This window comes from Lactuca saligna, chromosome 9, assembly GCF_052625555.1.
Source record: "Lactuca saligna cultivar CGN05327 chromosome 9, ASM5262555v1, whole genome shotgun sequence".
NCBI classification, from domain to species: Eukaryota; Viridiplantae; Streptophyta; class Magnoliopsida; order Asterales; family Asteraceae; genus Lactuca; species Lactuca saligna.
The window spans coordinates 8,221,857-8,234,440 of record NC_136425.1 but is presented as its reverse complement, the minus strand read 5'-3'; the positions used below and the strand labels follow the sequence as shown (position 1 = coordinate 8,234,440).

At 36.5% G+C, this 12,584-nt stretch overlaps 2 protein-coding genes across 2 annotated transcripts; both read left to right on the top strand.

Annotated features, from left to right (window-relative positions):
- The first annotated feature begins 7,290 nt into the window (after positions 1-7,290).
- On the top strand, positions 7,291-9,723 carry LOC145015862 (CDT1-like protein a, chloroplastic). The gene is made up of 7 exons (XM_078974335.1): positions 7,291-7,724; positions 7,825-7,944; positions 8,039-8,273; positions 8,363-8,935; positions 9,037-9,232; positions 9,321-9,411; positions 9,496-9,723. Exons 1-7 carry the CDS (start codon positions 7,384-7,386, stop codon positions 9,551-9,553), a joined length of 1,614 nt encoding a protein of 537 aa, XP_078830461.1. The 5' UTR covers positions 7,291-7,383; the 3' UTR covers positions 9,554-9,723.
- A 1,325-nt stretch (positions 9,724-11,048) lies between these two features.
- LOC145016587 (H/ACA ribonucleoprotein complex subunit 3-like protein) lies at positions 11,049-12,483 on the top strand. Its single transcript, XM_078974855.1, has 4 exons — positions 11,049-11,177; positions 11,606-11,673; positions 11,966-12,008; positions 12,209-12,483. The coding sequence occupies exons 2-4, from the start codon at positions 11,620-11,622 to the stop codon at positions 12,304-12,306; spliced, it is 195 nt and encodes a 64-aa protein (XP_078830981.1). The 5' UTR covers positions 11,049-11,177; positions 11,606-11,619; the 3' UTR covers positions 12,307-12,483.
- Positions 12,484-12,584: the final 101 nt, after the last annotated feature.

Here is a 12,584-nt window from a genome sequence, read left to right as displayed (position 1 = left end):
GTGCAATTACAACTTACAAATACGAGAAATAATGTTTCCAAATGATTATTGATCAAACCCTTGCAAAAACCTTTGAAATCCCCTCACAAAAATGTGCTCTAATATGTTGTCTGTGTGTAAAAATGATGCTTAACTCGTAATATGAAAGATAGGAAAAACTGCCAAAAGTTGGTTTCTGGGTCGAACACGGCCCGTGTTGGACATAGAGTAAAACTGACATGGCCCGTGTTCAGCATGGTCAACAGCTCCCATTTTGGTCAACACGACACGTGTTGATTTTGCAGTGTAAATCCAACACAGCCCGTGTACCCCTCTGACTCTGAATCCAAACTTGATTTTTTCAACTTTTTCGTTCTTCGCCCGATCATCCCCAAATCTTTACTAATGGTTCCCGGCACCTCCCAGAGCGTGTTCCAACCTCCGGTTTACCTGAAAAAGACATAAAAATGTGCAAATAAGGTTGTTCTAGAGACTAACATGAAATATGATGAAATGCAAGACAAATGAAGGACAATTATGCTAAATAGATGCATGAAATGGGACTAAAAGGTGTGCAAAAAGGTGCACAAATTGCACATAACATCTGTGTTTATAGGCTAAGCATTATTATAATGATTTAATAGTTAGGGTCAACAATTGTAGCTTATTTTGAAGCAATGAAGAATAATTATTTGAGTATTATGCGATTTATATGCAATATACATGCTTATAATGATATAATAAAATAATAATAATAAAAATATCTATCAAAAATAGAATGAAGATTTCACCCATTATCTTTAAATAAAGTTGAAGTAGTCGTAACAAACATTCCAGAGATATAAGAAATGTTGAAATCCGACTTATAACGAAGAAGTTATTGATAACCCACAAGGTTACCAATTACTCCGTGACTACTGATAGTCCGCAGGGTTGTTGATAACCCACAAGGTTGTTATGTGCCCATAGGACTGTTGATGGCCTCATGGTTGCTGATAACCATAGTTGTTTACATTGTTGTGCTGTATGTGATATTTAGGACTACTAATAGTGTAATCGTCCGTGTTTTTAGGCTAAACATTATTATAATGATTTAATAGTTAGGGTCAATAATTGTAGCTTATTTTGAAGTAATGAAGAATAATTATTTGAGTATTATGTGATTTATATGCAATATACGTGCTTATAACGATATAATAAAATAATATTAAAAATATCCGTCAAAAATAGAATGAATATTTCACCCAATATCTTTAAATAAAGTTGAAGTAGTCGTAACAAACATTCCAGAGATATAAGAAATGCTGAAATCCGACTTATAACGAAAAAGTTATGACACGTCGAAGTTTCTCGACTAGGGATGTCAGCGGGAGCAAACGGGGCGGGGAGTGCATCTCCCGCCCCCGCCCCCGAAATTTCCCCGTCCCCCCGCCCCCGAATCCCCTTTATTACCCCCGCCCCCACCCCCGATTGATTTTGGGCTACTTTTTTTTGGGCTAAAAGAAGTTGTTATTTAGGCTAAAATAAGCTACTTTTAGGTAACAAATAATTATTTATAACAAAATTTTATATGTTAAAAATAAAAAAGTTACGGCATTTTAAAAAATTATACTAACAACTTAAAAACATGTTTTTTGATGAATTTTGGAAGCTCAAAATCATGTTATAATTTATTATATTTATATAATTAATATATGTAAATATATGTGTAATTTATTAACTGGGTCCCCATGGGGATTTCGGGATGGGATTGAATACCCCGCCCCCGCCCCCGAAATTAAAACGGGGGTTAACCTTGCCCCCGCCCCTGTCCTCGACCCTGATTTTTTTTTAAAAAATCCCCCAAACGGGATGGGACCCCCACGGGAACAGGGTCCCACGGGGCTTTTTGACATCCCTATTCGCGACTAAACCGGCACGACGCCGATAATCATAAAAAGTGAATTTTTTATAAACTAATTTTAGCCTTAGTAAACTAAACGAAATTCGTAGTTGACGTTAAACCGAGAGCATGCATATAGAGAACGCCCAAATCAGAACTTGTTAGAGGAAGTTATAATTCTTCAAATATTTGACATAACAGTAGGCAGCCCAGAAATCGAATTTTAGATCGATCAATTTTTGCAAACCCTTGCCCTCCTAGTGTGTGTTTTGAGCTTAAGAGAATGTTTTTGGTGTGTTGAAGGAGTAAGAAGTTGCATCAAGGATCCTTGAAGTGGAAGCAAGCTTGTGGATCCGGGATCTTTGCCTTCTTGAGAAGCTCCAGAAGGTATAAAGTCTATACCTGGCGTCTTGGTTGTTAGATCCCATTTTGGGTGTTTTATGTTGCTTTTCTTGTCCCAAAGGCCCCATCTTGTGTATGGTTTGTCCTTGTTATTTTGAGTTATCCTTTCAGACCCTTGGAAGGGTCCTTGGCAATAAAAATGAAGTCCCTTTGGTTAGATTTGCTCCATGTATATATATTATATGAGGTCTTAATGGATTAAATGTAACATCCCAAATTTTGAGGCCAAATTTTTTATTTTTAATTAATATATATTCATAAAATAGTTTACCAAACATTGTTAATGTCATAACAATTTATAAATAAAAACATAACAACGTGATTGAAATTCCAATGCATCAAAGTAATGAAAATCAGAGTACAATCCCAGAAAACTCCACGCGGAAACCATATGCGTGTGTGTGTGATGCGTTGCTACACCGACGACTCTTTCTCCTTAAACGAAGAGGTACCTGAAACTAAAACTGAAATTGTAAGCACGAAGTTTAGTGAGTTCCCCCATCATACCGCATACCATACAATCACATATCATGCATACTGCCATACAATTATGGGGTGCCCAACCTACCCATGTCAAGCTATTTTGGAGTGCTGACCTACCCATGTCAAGCCATTGTGGGGTGCTGACCTACCCATGTCGGGTCGTTCTGGGGTGCCGAATACCCTTAGGTCTATCTCAATCAGCAATAGGGACTATTTATCCCCTACCTCTATCATACAAAAACAAATATAATCATACGACCAGACATATCTGGGGTACTGACCTACCCTTCGGTCCTAACGACCGAGTCAGGGAAAAACTACTCCCTGCTACTACCTCTAACTTATATAACACATCACATAATCATGTCTCATAGGCATATCACATAAGCATACCAAGATAATTATCACAAATACAATTATCTATCAATCACTCTTGTTGGTGGGTCGACATTGTGGCCTTAGACCCACCCTTACTGGAATGTAACTCACATCGATGTCGTGTAGTGTCTGTACTGTCCTCGGTGTGAAAGTCGGCTCTCCTCGACTCCTCAATCCCTACACGAAAACCCTGCTAAGTTATTAACTTGTACTCACAACCCCTACAAGGGTCAAATTGAATCCAAGTCAAAGTCAAAGTCAAACCATGGTCAAGTCAACTCTTTGGTTGACCAGACTTGCAGAGTTGGTCCGCAAACTCGCCGAGTCCATTCGTCCACATAATACTACAAACTCGTCCCCACTCGTCGAGTCTAGCAAGAGCTCGACGAGTCCACCTTCAACAACACTTCAGTCAATCTTCAACCGACTCGACTAATTCTTCCGTGAACTCTTCGAGTTCATCTTCAGCATATGAATGCGACTAGTCTATGACTCGCCGAGTTATATGAACATCTCGTCGAGCTCATCTTCAAGGATTGGGGGATTGCCTTGGACTCACCGAGTTTGCTCGAACACTCGTCGAGTCCTATGATTCCCAGGTCCCTTATGAGCCTAAACAACTGAGGAACCTTCCACACTATCATATGGTCCATCGACATAAAGGATTTGGTGGTCATTACACCTCGACTCGTCGAGTCCCAAGAACAACTCGCCGAGTCCATCCTTGATCATTACTATACATTCGATTTAAATGGGTCTTAACACATAAAAACCAAAGATTTGGCCTCCTAATGTCCATTTTACAAGTAAAGCTTCAAGCTTGGTGTACATGCAAGGGGTATTTGGCTAAAAAGGCCATGAAAGATGTTCTTCAAAGTGCATGGGGATCTCATGACCATAAAATTGGCACCTTTATGCCATGAGACCCCTCCAATGACCCAGATCCGAAGTCAAAACTCCATATAACCCTTCACAAATTCGAAAATGGCTTAGAAAGCCATAAAGATACTCAAAATCCAAGCCATAAGGATGAATAAACACATGGAAGGCTAAGACAGGGGCATTTTACCTTGAATGAGCTGGAAATGGAACAAAGTTTCTGGATCTCCAAGCCCAAAATCGAACTCTCAACCTTCCTTCCTCCTTTTCAAGCCTCACAATCTACCAAAATGCACCAAAATGGCCTTAGGACACTCACACAAGGCTAGGGTTTCGAGATAATGCTTTATGGGAGTAATAGGGACTGTGGAAGCTGAGATAAGTTGTTTAAGTAGGGCACAAACCCTCAAAGTTAGGGTTTCACCCAAACAACACCTACTCGCCGAGTCAGTCTCCCAACTCGTCGAGTAGGTCATTTAAACTCCCATTGGATCATAACTCTACTCGACGAGTTAGGCCACCAACTCGTCGATTCCCAAAGAAAAACGTAAGAAATACTTGAAAGGAAGCATACCAGGGATCGGGTGTTACATTAAGACCTTGTGTTAAGCTCTTACTAGGCATGTAAAGTCATAAAGTTGGAAACTTTATGACTCTATGGTGTGTTTTGGTCATGGATCTGAAATACAGGCTTAAGTGCTTAAGCCATTAAGCACTAAATGGAGTTTGGAGGTTGCGAGGGTACGCCCTGCATACATGGGAGTACACCCCGTGTACTCAGTCTACAACCCCGATGGTGGTCTTTTGCAAGGCTTCACGTTCGCTAAGAGTAACTCCATAGTACCCCCTGCGTACTCGCATGGGTCAGCCTTGTTGAGTTGATCCGACTGGGTTGACTTAGTTGACTTAGTGGGTTTATCGGTTGACTTTGACTTTAACCAAGTTTAACCTTGAGGGTATTTTGGGTATTTGGGATTTTGATGGAATTGGTCACTTGGTGGAAACAAGTATTGGTTAGAGAGCTGAGTTTTGGAGTCAAACCTCATCAGTTCTGTTTAGTTTACGAGGTGAGTTTTCCTCACTGTAATTTTGGGTCGAAGGCACCAAGGCCGACTCCTTTGGATTTTTGTCCTGGTTTATCGCATGCTTGTATGTTATGGTGATTTGTTAGATTTGTATCCTGATATATAGGATGATGTTATGCTTAGTGATATGTTAGATCTATATAATTGTCTGTATATACTAGCTAGGGTCTGATATGGTATAAGTTGACATGTGATGGTAAGTTAGGTTGAGGCGGTCTTGCTATGTGATCAAGGCCAAGAGACCCAGGGCGTCTCGGATAGACTGTAGGCTAGTGGTGCGTACCAGTTAGGCCGAACACCTAGAGAACGTTCCAGATAGGTGGTAAGGCGTACCGGTCATGCTGAAGGTTCCGTGAACGTACAAGATAGATTGTAGGCTAATGAGGCATTCCAATCAGACTGAAGGCTCCGTATGCATGTTTTTTGTTGTTATTAGTATGATTATGTGTTATGTTGGTACTTTGGGGGAACTCACTAAGCTTTGGGCTAATAGTTTTGGGTTATGTTTCAGATACCTCAGATGCTCGTGGGGATGCGTGATCGTGCACATCCTTGTGTTTTGATTTATGATTTTGAGAAAACTCTGATATTAAACATGTTTTGAAAACCAAATTATAAAAAATAATAATCTGTGGGTTAGTTTTAAAAGTTTAAAATTTTCATGAATTTTATGGGTGTTACAGATCCGTTCGAAGGAATATCAACACTCAGACCAATTGATGTTTTAGTTTTTTGTTGGGCTGGAGGGAAACACGTATGTATGGATGTAACAAGGGTTTCCTTTCTTGTGGGCTCGGAAAGTGAAGTTTTCAATGTGGGGCTAGTTGCTTTAAAAACTGTCTCATGCAAATTGGCAAAATACGGAGAAAATGTGTATGAAAAATCAATACACGTTATACCTTTTACATTTGATACTTTCGCTTTTTTTTTTTTTTTTTTTTTTTTTTGCGCCAAATGTTGTAGAGCCCATCAATAGAGTCACGCGAGTCATGCATAGTAATCTTTGTGACCCCCATATATATGAATGCCATTTTAAAAGAATTAATTTGTCATCCAAAAAGAGGTTGCAACACAGATTGCTCCTCGTTTACCCGCTACGTTTATGTAAAACTTTTATGATTTATGATTTAATAATATTTCATAAAGCATGTAGTGTTTTTATAACAATAACTCTCTTTTTGCCGTATTTTTATTTCAATCGAAGAAGCATTTTAACCTTTTTTTTTTTTTTTTTCATCTAACACATTCTCGCTCTAGACTTTGATTTAACAACTAAGGCGAAGACGTAAGAATGATAATTAATTTGTGTTGTTTCGTAATCCTCTATAGTCAAATGCATGTATCTTGGCCCAATGGGCTATAAGTTAAAGGTTATCATAAATGGACTAACGGCTAATTATTAAATATTATACCCAATCAGAATTTGAACTACAACAACGGTCGTAATTTAAGAGTATATAACAATGTATGAATATATGTTTTCTATACATTTGAAACCCTAATAAAATTATGTTTATTGATTGTTTGTCTAATATTTTTGTAGGCGTCTTCATTCACACAACCAAAACTATTTAGAGTGACCGTGATAGAACTGTCAAAACTTTGAAGAGAAAAGGCTCAAACATTTTGAGAATTCGTTATTGATACAAGAATCATCAAAAAGAATATAGTCCGGTATTTTCATTTTGTTTATCTATTAATGCAATTTTATTTATTTTGTTGATAAATTTATCTTAAAGCACGATAAAATTTCATGCTTACTTGATATATCGGTTGTTGATAAGATTAGCATATAAAACAAGATAATTTTAAACCTAATTTAACAAAATCTGTATTTGAAAATTTTTAGCCAATCAAAATTAGAAATCAAAGTATAATTCAATTTTAGCATATAAAATGAAAACTGATTATTTTTGGAAGCAAATAAAGAAACATCAATTTAATTAGTGCTCTAAATAATAAAATAGTTAAGAGTTGATGGGTGAAAAGCTGATTTTGTTATAGCAATGAAAACTAATAATAAGAGAACTTTTGGACATAAGTAAACGAAATTTTAATTTTTGGATTTAAGATTTCAAAACTGTAAAGTTGAGGGTGTAAAAATAAACATAAGGAACTACAGATGCCTCCCCTCCCGCGTCCACGTATGATTTTCGCGCGAACGCTGTCTTGTTGATCAGCTTCCATATAATCATTCGCGCCAAAAGAAAACCTATTACTTTGCTAACGATCTCCACTATCTCCATCTTCACCGCATTTCTCATAACAACACACACAAATACACTCTCTGTTCAAATGGATTCCATCGGAGCTTCTTCTACACTGTTCGATTCGTTCAAATCGAAGAAGGTCCTCCGATCCTCCGTCGGCAAACAACATTCCGCCGACGAAGCAGATGGAGCACCAGATCAGATGCCGTTGAGCACCAAAACTCCTGCAACGCCCACACAACCGCCTCGAAGATCTCTCACCCGCCGCCAAGCATTGCGATCAGTGAGTCAAGTTAGGGAAGCGGCCAAGCACCTCCGAAAGTCAGATCTGAAACCTTCTGTTTCCTCCGACCCGTTAACATCCTCCGTTACCCCAATCAAAACCCTAATCATGAAGCCAAAGACCCCCAAAGCCCTTCCAAAAAGGTACAAATCGTTTCCCCGTTTCTTATACTTTTCTCTATCGAAATGTGTCTACTCTATTTGAATAAAATGCTGATGATATTCGAATATTACTTGTGTTTAGGTACGAAATATTGGATGAATTCTTTAATAGCCTGCAATCTTCTATTCGAATTCTTGGATTGAAAGGATCTATGTCGACGTTTACAAGCATTAGCCGTGCGGTGGAGAGCTTAACAGACAGGTATACGAATTCATTCATTCAAAACGCTTAATTTGTTAGATGGTATTGGGGGCGGGTTTTCTAATTTGTTTTTCTGCCATATTTGATTGTACAGGAGGTTCACCTATAGTCATCTAGCTCAGCTCAAGTTTATTTTGCCTGAGGGGATTGAGATAAAGAAGATTCTTGTCCGCGATGAACGAACCAGTTGCATGAAACCAGAACTTGACGTGACTTTGAATTTCAACATTATTCAGGATGATGAAAAGCTAAACTCGGAGAGCAAGAACATACTGATGACGAAATTGTTTCGATCCAGTCTTGTGAGCTACTATAAATCCAATCCCGAGGTATTGATATTTGTTGCATCTTACTATTTCACTCTGAATTAGGTTTTTTATGCATCATCGTGTGATTAGTAATGCTTCTTTTCATTTAGGGAGATGAAGTTCCAGAAGAGATGTTACCTGAACCATTCAATCAATCGAGCTGTGTGCTATCTTCAAATGCAATGAAAAATCCCAATTTGGGCTCAGTTCAGGATACAGTCTCTCAACATCAGCCATTGGTAGCATCTCATATCCCTCAATCTTTCAAGAGACGCTTCTCAAAACAGGTTTCTGACCATAGCTCCACCAAAGCAGCATGTGTATCCATTGCTCCATCTCCAGTTCAAAAGCCTTCAAACTTACCTGAAACTCCAATTAAGAGCTTTTCAAAGAATGGAAATCTTTCTTCCATTGATGGAACTGCTGCCAAGCTTTTTTCTACTCCAATGAGCGCTACACCTGCACTAGCAGTACGAATGCCAGTAAGGAGTTTAGTTACTCCTGATGAAGAAGATTCAATCATGTCTCCTACCAAATCAGTGTCCAACAAGTTAACTAGACGTTCAGGTGTTAGAAGATTGTTTGACACTCCTGTGAAGAATAGAATGCCTTCTGTCAAAATTGCATCTTCTTCTTCTTCTGATGATGATGATGATATTCTTTCAGGAGATCTGTTTGCATCTGTAGGTTTATGTTACTTTGTTCATTTGGTTTCTTCAAATTTATGGATGTTTTTTGGTATTTGAAGAATTGAATAATAACTTGTTGCTATATATCTTTTCAGATTAAAGAAAAAGAGCGGAAAGCAAAAGAGGAGAATGATCCAGCAATCTCACATGCTAAATGGAGGAAACAAATGATTGCAGGGTTACCCAAGCTTTTTGACTCTCTTTTGTTTATCTTTCAAAAACGATCAGTCATAACAAAAGAGGAGCTCATGCACACAATAATCTCATGCCGTTTGGAAATTGTTGATAGAAGTAAGTCTTGATTCATGATCATGGTATACATAGATATACATTTCTATCTTTCATGAAAGCCCAATTCTAATTCTGATTTTACCTACAGGAGAAGTTGAAGAACAACTCAGATTGTTGCAAGAACTAGCTCCTGAATGGATTCATCAGAAAATTGCGTCAAGTGGTGATCTTCTCTACTGGTAAGACCCAAGAAAAATGATGCTCATTTCAATTGCTTGTTTTTAAATCATTCCTAAAGTTAACAAACGTTACTTCATATGCAGTGTTAACAAGATATCAAGCCCAGAGTCGATACGTTCAAGATTATCAGAAGCTAACTAAGTGGATGCTCGTTAGTTAGATTGTAAATCTTTTAACCATTTTTTTTTTTGTTGAAAGTTGTAGGTCAATCAGTTACCATCAGTTTGACATCATAGAGATAGATAGTATCTGGTTATATGCTGCTGCTTGATTTGATATATAGAATAAAAAAGAAGCATTAACTTTTAAAAGGACAAGTAATGACAGTTATACTATGTTTTAGGGTAGTTAATCAACATCTTGTTCAAGTTGTATAGGTACCAAAACTAATATTCTATTATTTTAAACTAATAACTTTATAAATGGTTTTTAACAGTGTTGAATTAAACTACTACAACGTTGATAAGATGCTTCAATAAATTTATTTGTTTCATCAAATGACAGGACATATGCAAATTACTTCATTTGCCAACATTTTGGATGTACATTATTAAACCATCTTATGTTTAATATATATATATATATATATATATATATATATATATATATATATATATATATATATATATATATATATATATCCAAACAAAATTTTATTAAAAATTAAAATATATTGATATTATAAATAATATATAGCAAATTCACACGTTAGGCCTCCCATTGTGCCCTTTCGTTGTGGAAGGAATTGTAATTTATTTTATTTGTAATATCTTTTATTTGTCGTTATCGGTAGAGTATATATCATGTGTATTCTATACGGGCAAAGATCCTATTTATAGGCTCTAAAAGAGCAGATTACATGATTCAAGACGACAAATATATTTACAATATAGCCACCTATACTATGTAGGAGTAGAAACTTTATGTTACATCTCACGTTACATTTTATATATGACACTTTACATATTGATACATGACGTAACCTATTGACACATGACATATACTCGACCGATAACGACAAATAAAAGACATTACAAATAAAATAAATTACAACCCTTCCACAGCGAAAGGACATGTGTCTTTTAATAATGTCTTCAATAATAATGGAGTGATGCGTCTCATTCCTCCCGCTTGGGCCTTGTTTGGGAAGATCACAACGTTTCCAATCAAGAATTTATGATCATCTGGCAACGTGTTGAAAGTCTTGATTATTTGTCTGAGAAGGTAATTTATTTGGGAGATACCTCATGCTAATTTGGACAATGGTATAGATAATTGAAGTATTTCGACTTTTTTCCCTTACATCAATGATCACGTTAGACAAATATTTTTTTACATGAATGATATCGATTGAAACACCCATTGCATGAGTAGTTTTTTAAAAATCTTATAAAATCATTTGATGTAAATCTGTAAGATTTTAAAAGTTAAAATACGTAAAATATGATCCCAAATCCAAAAGAGATTTAATTTGTTTAAAATAGTGAGTTACAAAAGTGTAATTGTCAAAATAAAGAGCTGAGAGCCTGAGACTAAATCCAATATAAGAAATGGAAACACAAGATCCTTCAGTTTTTCCAAAGTACAAGGAGCAATAATACAGTTAATACAAAGTTCAGGGTTCATTCTCTCAAATTTCATAATATCATTGCCGCGAGTGGATAATATAAAGCTTTAAAACCCAGAGATAAACCCTAGTATTCTTCGCCGTCGTAGACCATCGGAATTTTATCTGACAGTCGCCGTTCTTCTCCTGCTAATCAAGGTACAATTTTCACCCTTCTCTGAAACCTTCTTCTTCACGCATATAATTCATTCATCCTTTTGATTTCTGGTTCGCTCCTTTCCGATAAAAAGGCTTCGATTTTTCAACGTTGTTGTTGATACACAAACAATCAAAGATGTGTTCTGTTAAAATTTCCATCAATGTAAATTTGGCAAACAGAACAAAAATTAACAGGTTTTGTGCATTGGTTCTCTCGTTTAGTTGGATCTACTGGCACCTATATCCATTAGGTCTGCAAAGTTCAAACTTCAAACCTAAATTGTTGCTAAGTTAAGATTAATGATACCTGTTATTTTGTTTGTGAGGGTAAAATTGATTGCTTCCCACCCCAGATCCATAACTGATGTTCTCAATGCATGTGTAATTTTGTGAATGCGAGTCTAATAATGCTTTTGCCGTTCTTGCAGTATACTCAATCACGATGTATCTCCAGTTTTACATAAACGAAAATGGTGACAAAGTTTATACCACCAAGGTTCGTCCATTTTAGGCATTTTAGGCATTCTTGTACTTGAAAAGTTTACAACAATTTGTCTTCTTGGCATTCTTTATTCCTTTTTCTGGAGTTGCCATGATTCTTTTCCATGAGGCCTTGTTGTTAATTCTGTCAATAAACCTGATCGTGTAATCATGATGATGCTTCCTAACTTTGTTCATTGATCTGAAATACGTATCTGCACCTTAATTCCATAAATGAGTGAAGAAGCTTTTGGTCTTATTATTTTAGCAATTGCTTGATCTTTTTTTTTTTTTTTTGGTGTGTGCAGAAAGAGTCACCACTTGGACTTGCGACGCAGTCTGCTCATCCTGGTATGTTTTTCATTTATTATATGTACAGGTTCTTAATGAGGACATAATAACATAACAAGGGAAAGCCATATATAGGTGTTTATTTTTTACTTAATGATTAAAGAACGACTTAATAGAGAAAATAAAAGAAAATGGCTTTCCCTGATAAGTCTTAACTTATTACAAGTTTGCCCTCATTTATTTTTTCCTTTTATCTGCAGCTCGGTTTTCACCTGATGATAAGTTCTCAAGGCAAAGAGTTCTTTTGAAGAAACGGTTTGGATTGCTGCCAACTCAAAAACCACCTCGCAAATACTGAATAGTTTGTTTATGGTTTTGACAAAACCAATTTGCACTTGTAAAATGGGAATTTTGGCCATGATTGCGTTGTTGTTCTTGATATGATCCACAATCAATATTTCTACCAATTTACTTTTAGATGGATCTTTTTGGGTTATTTTTGATCTTTAAATGCATGCAAATGGTGTTATTCAAACTATTTTATTGTTTTGATATGGTTTTCATAATCATTTAGCGTCTGGATCGATTTGATCTTTATATATCGTGGAACCTTACATTTAAGGTTATGATAGATAA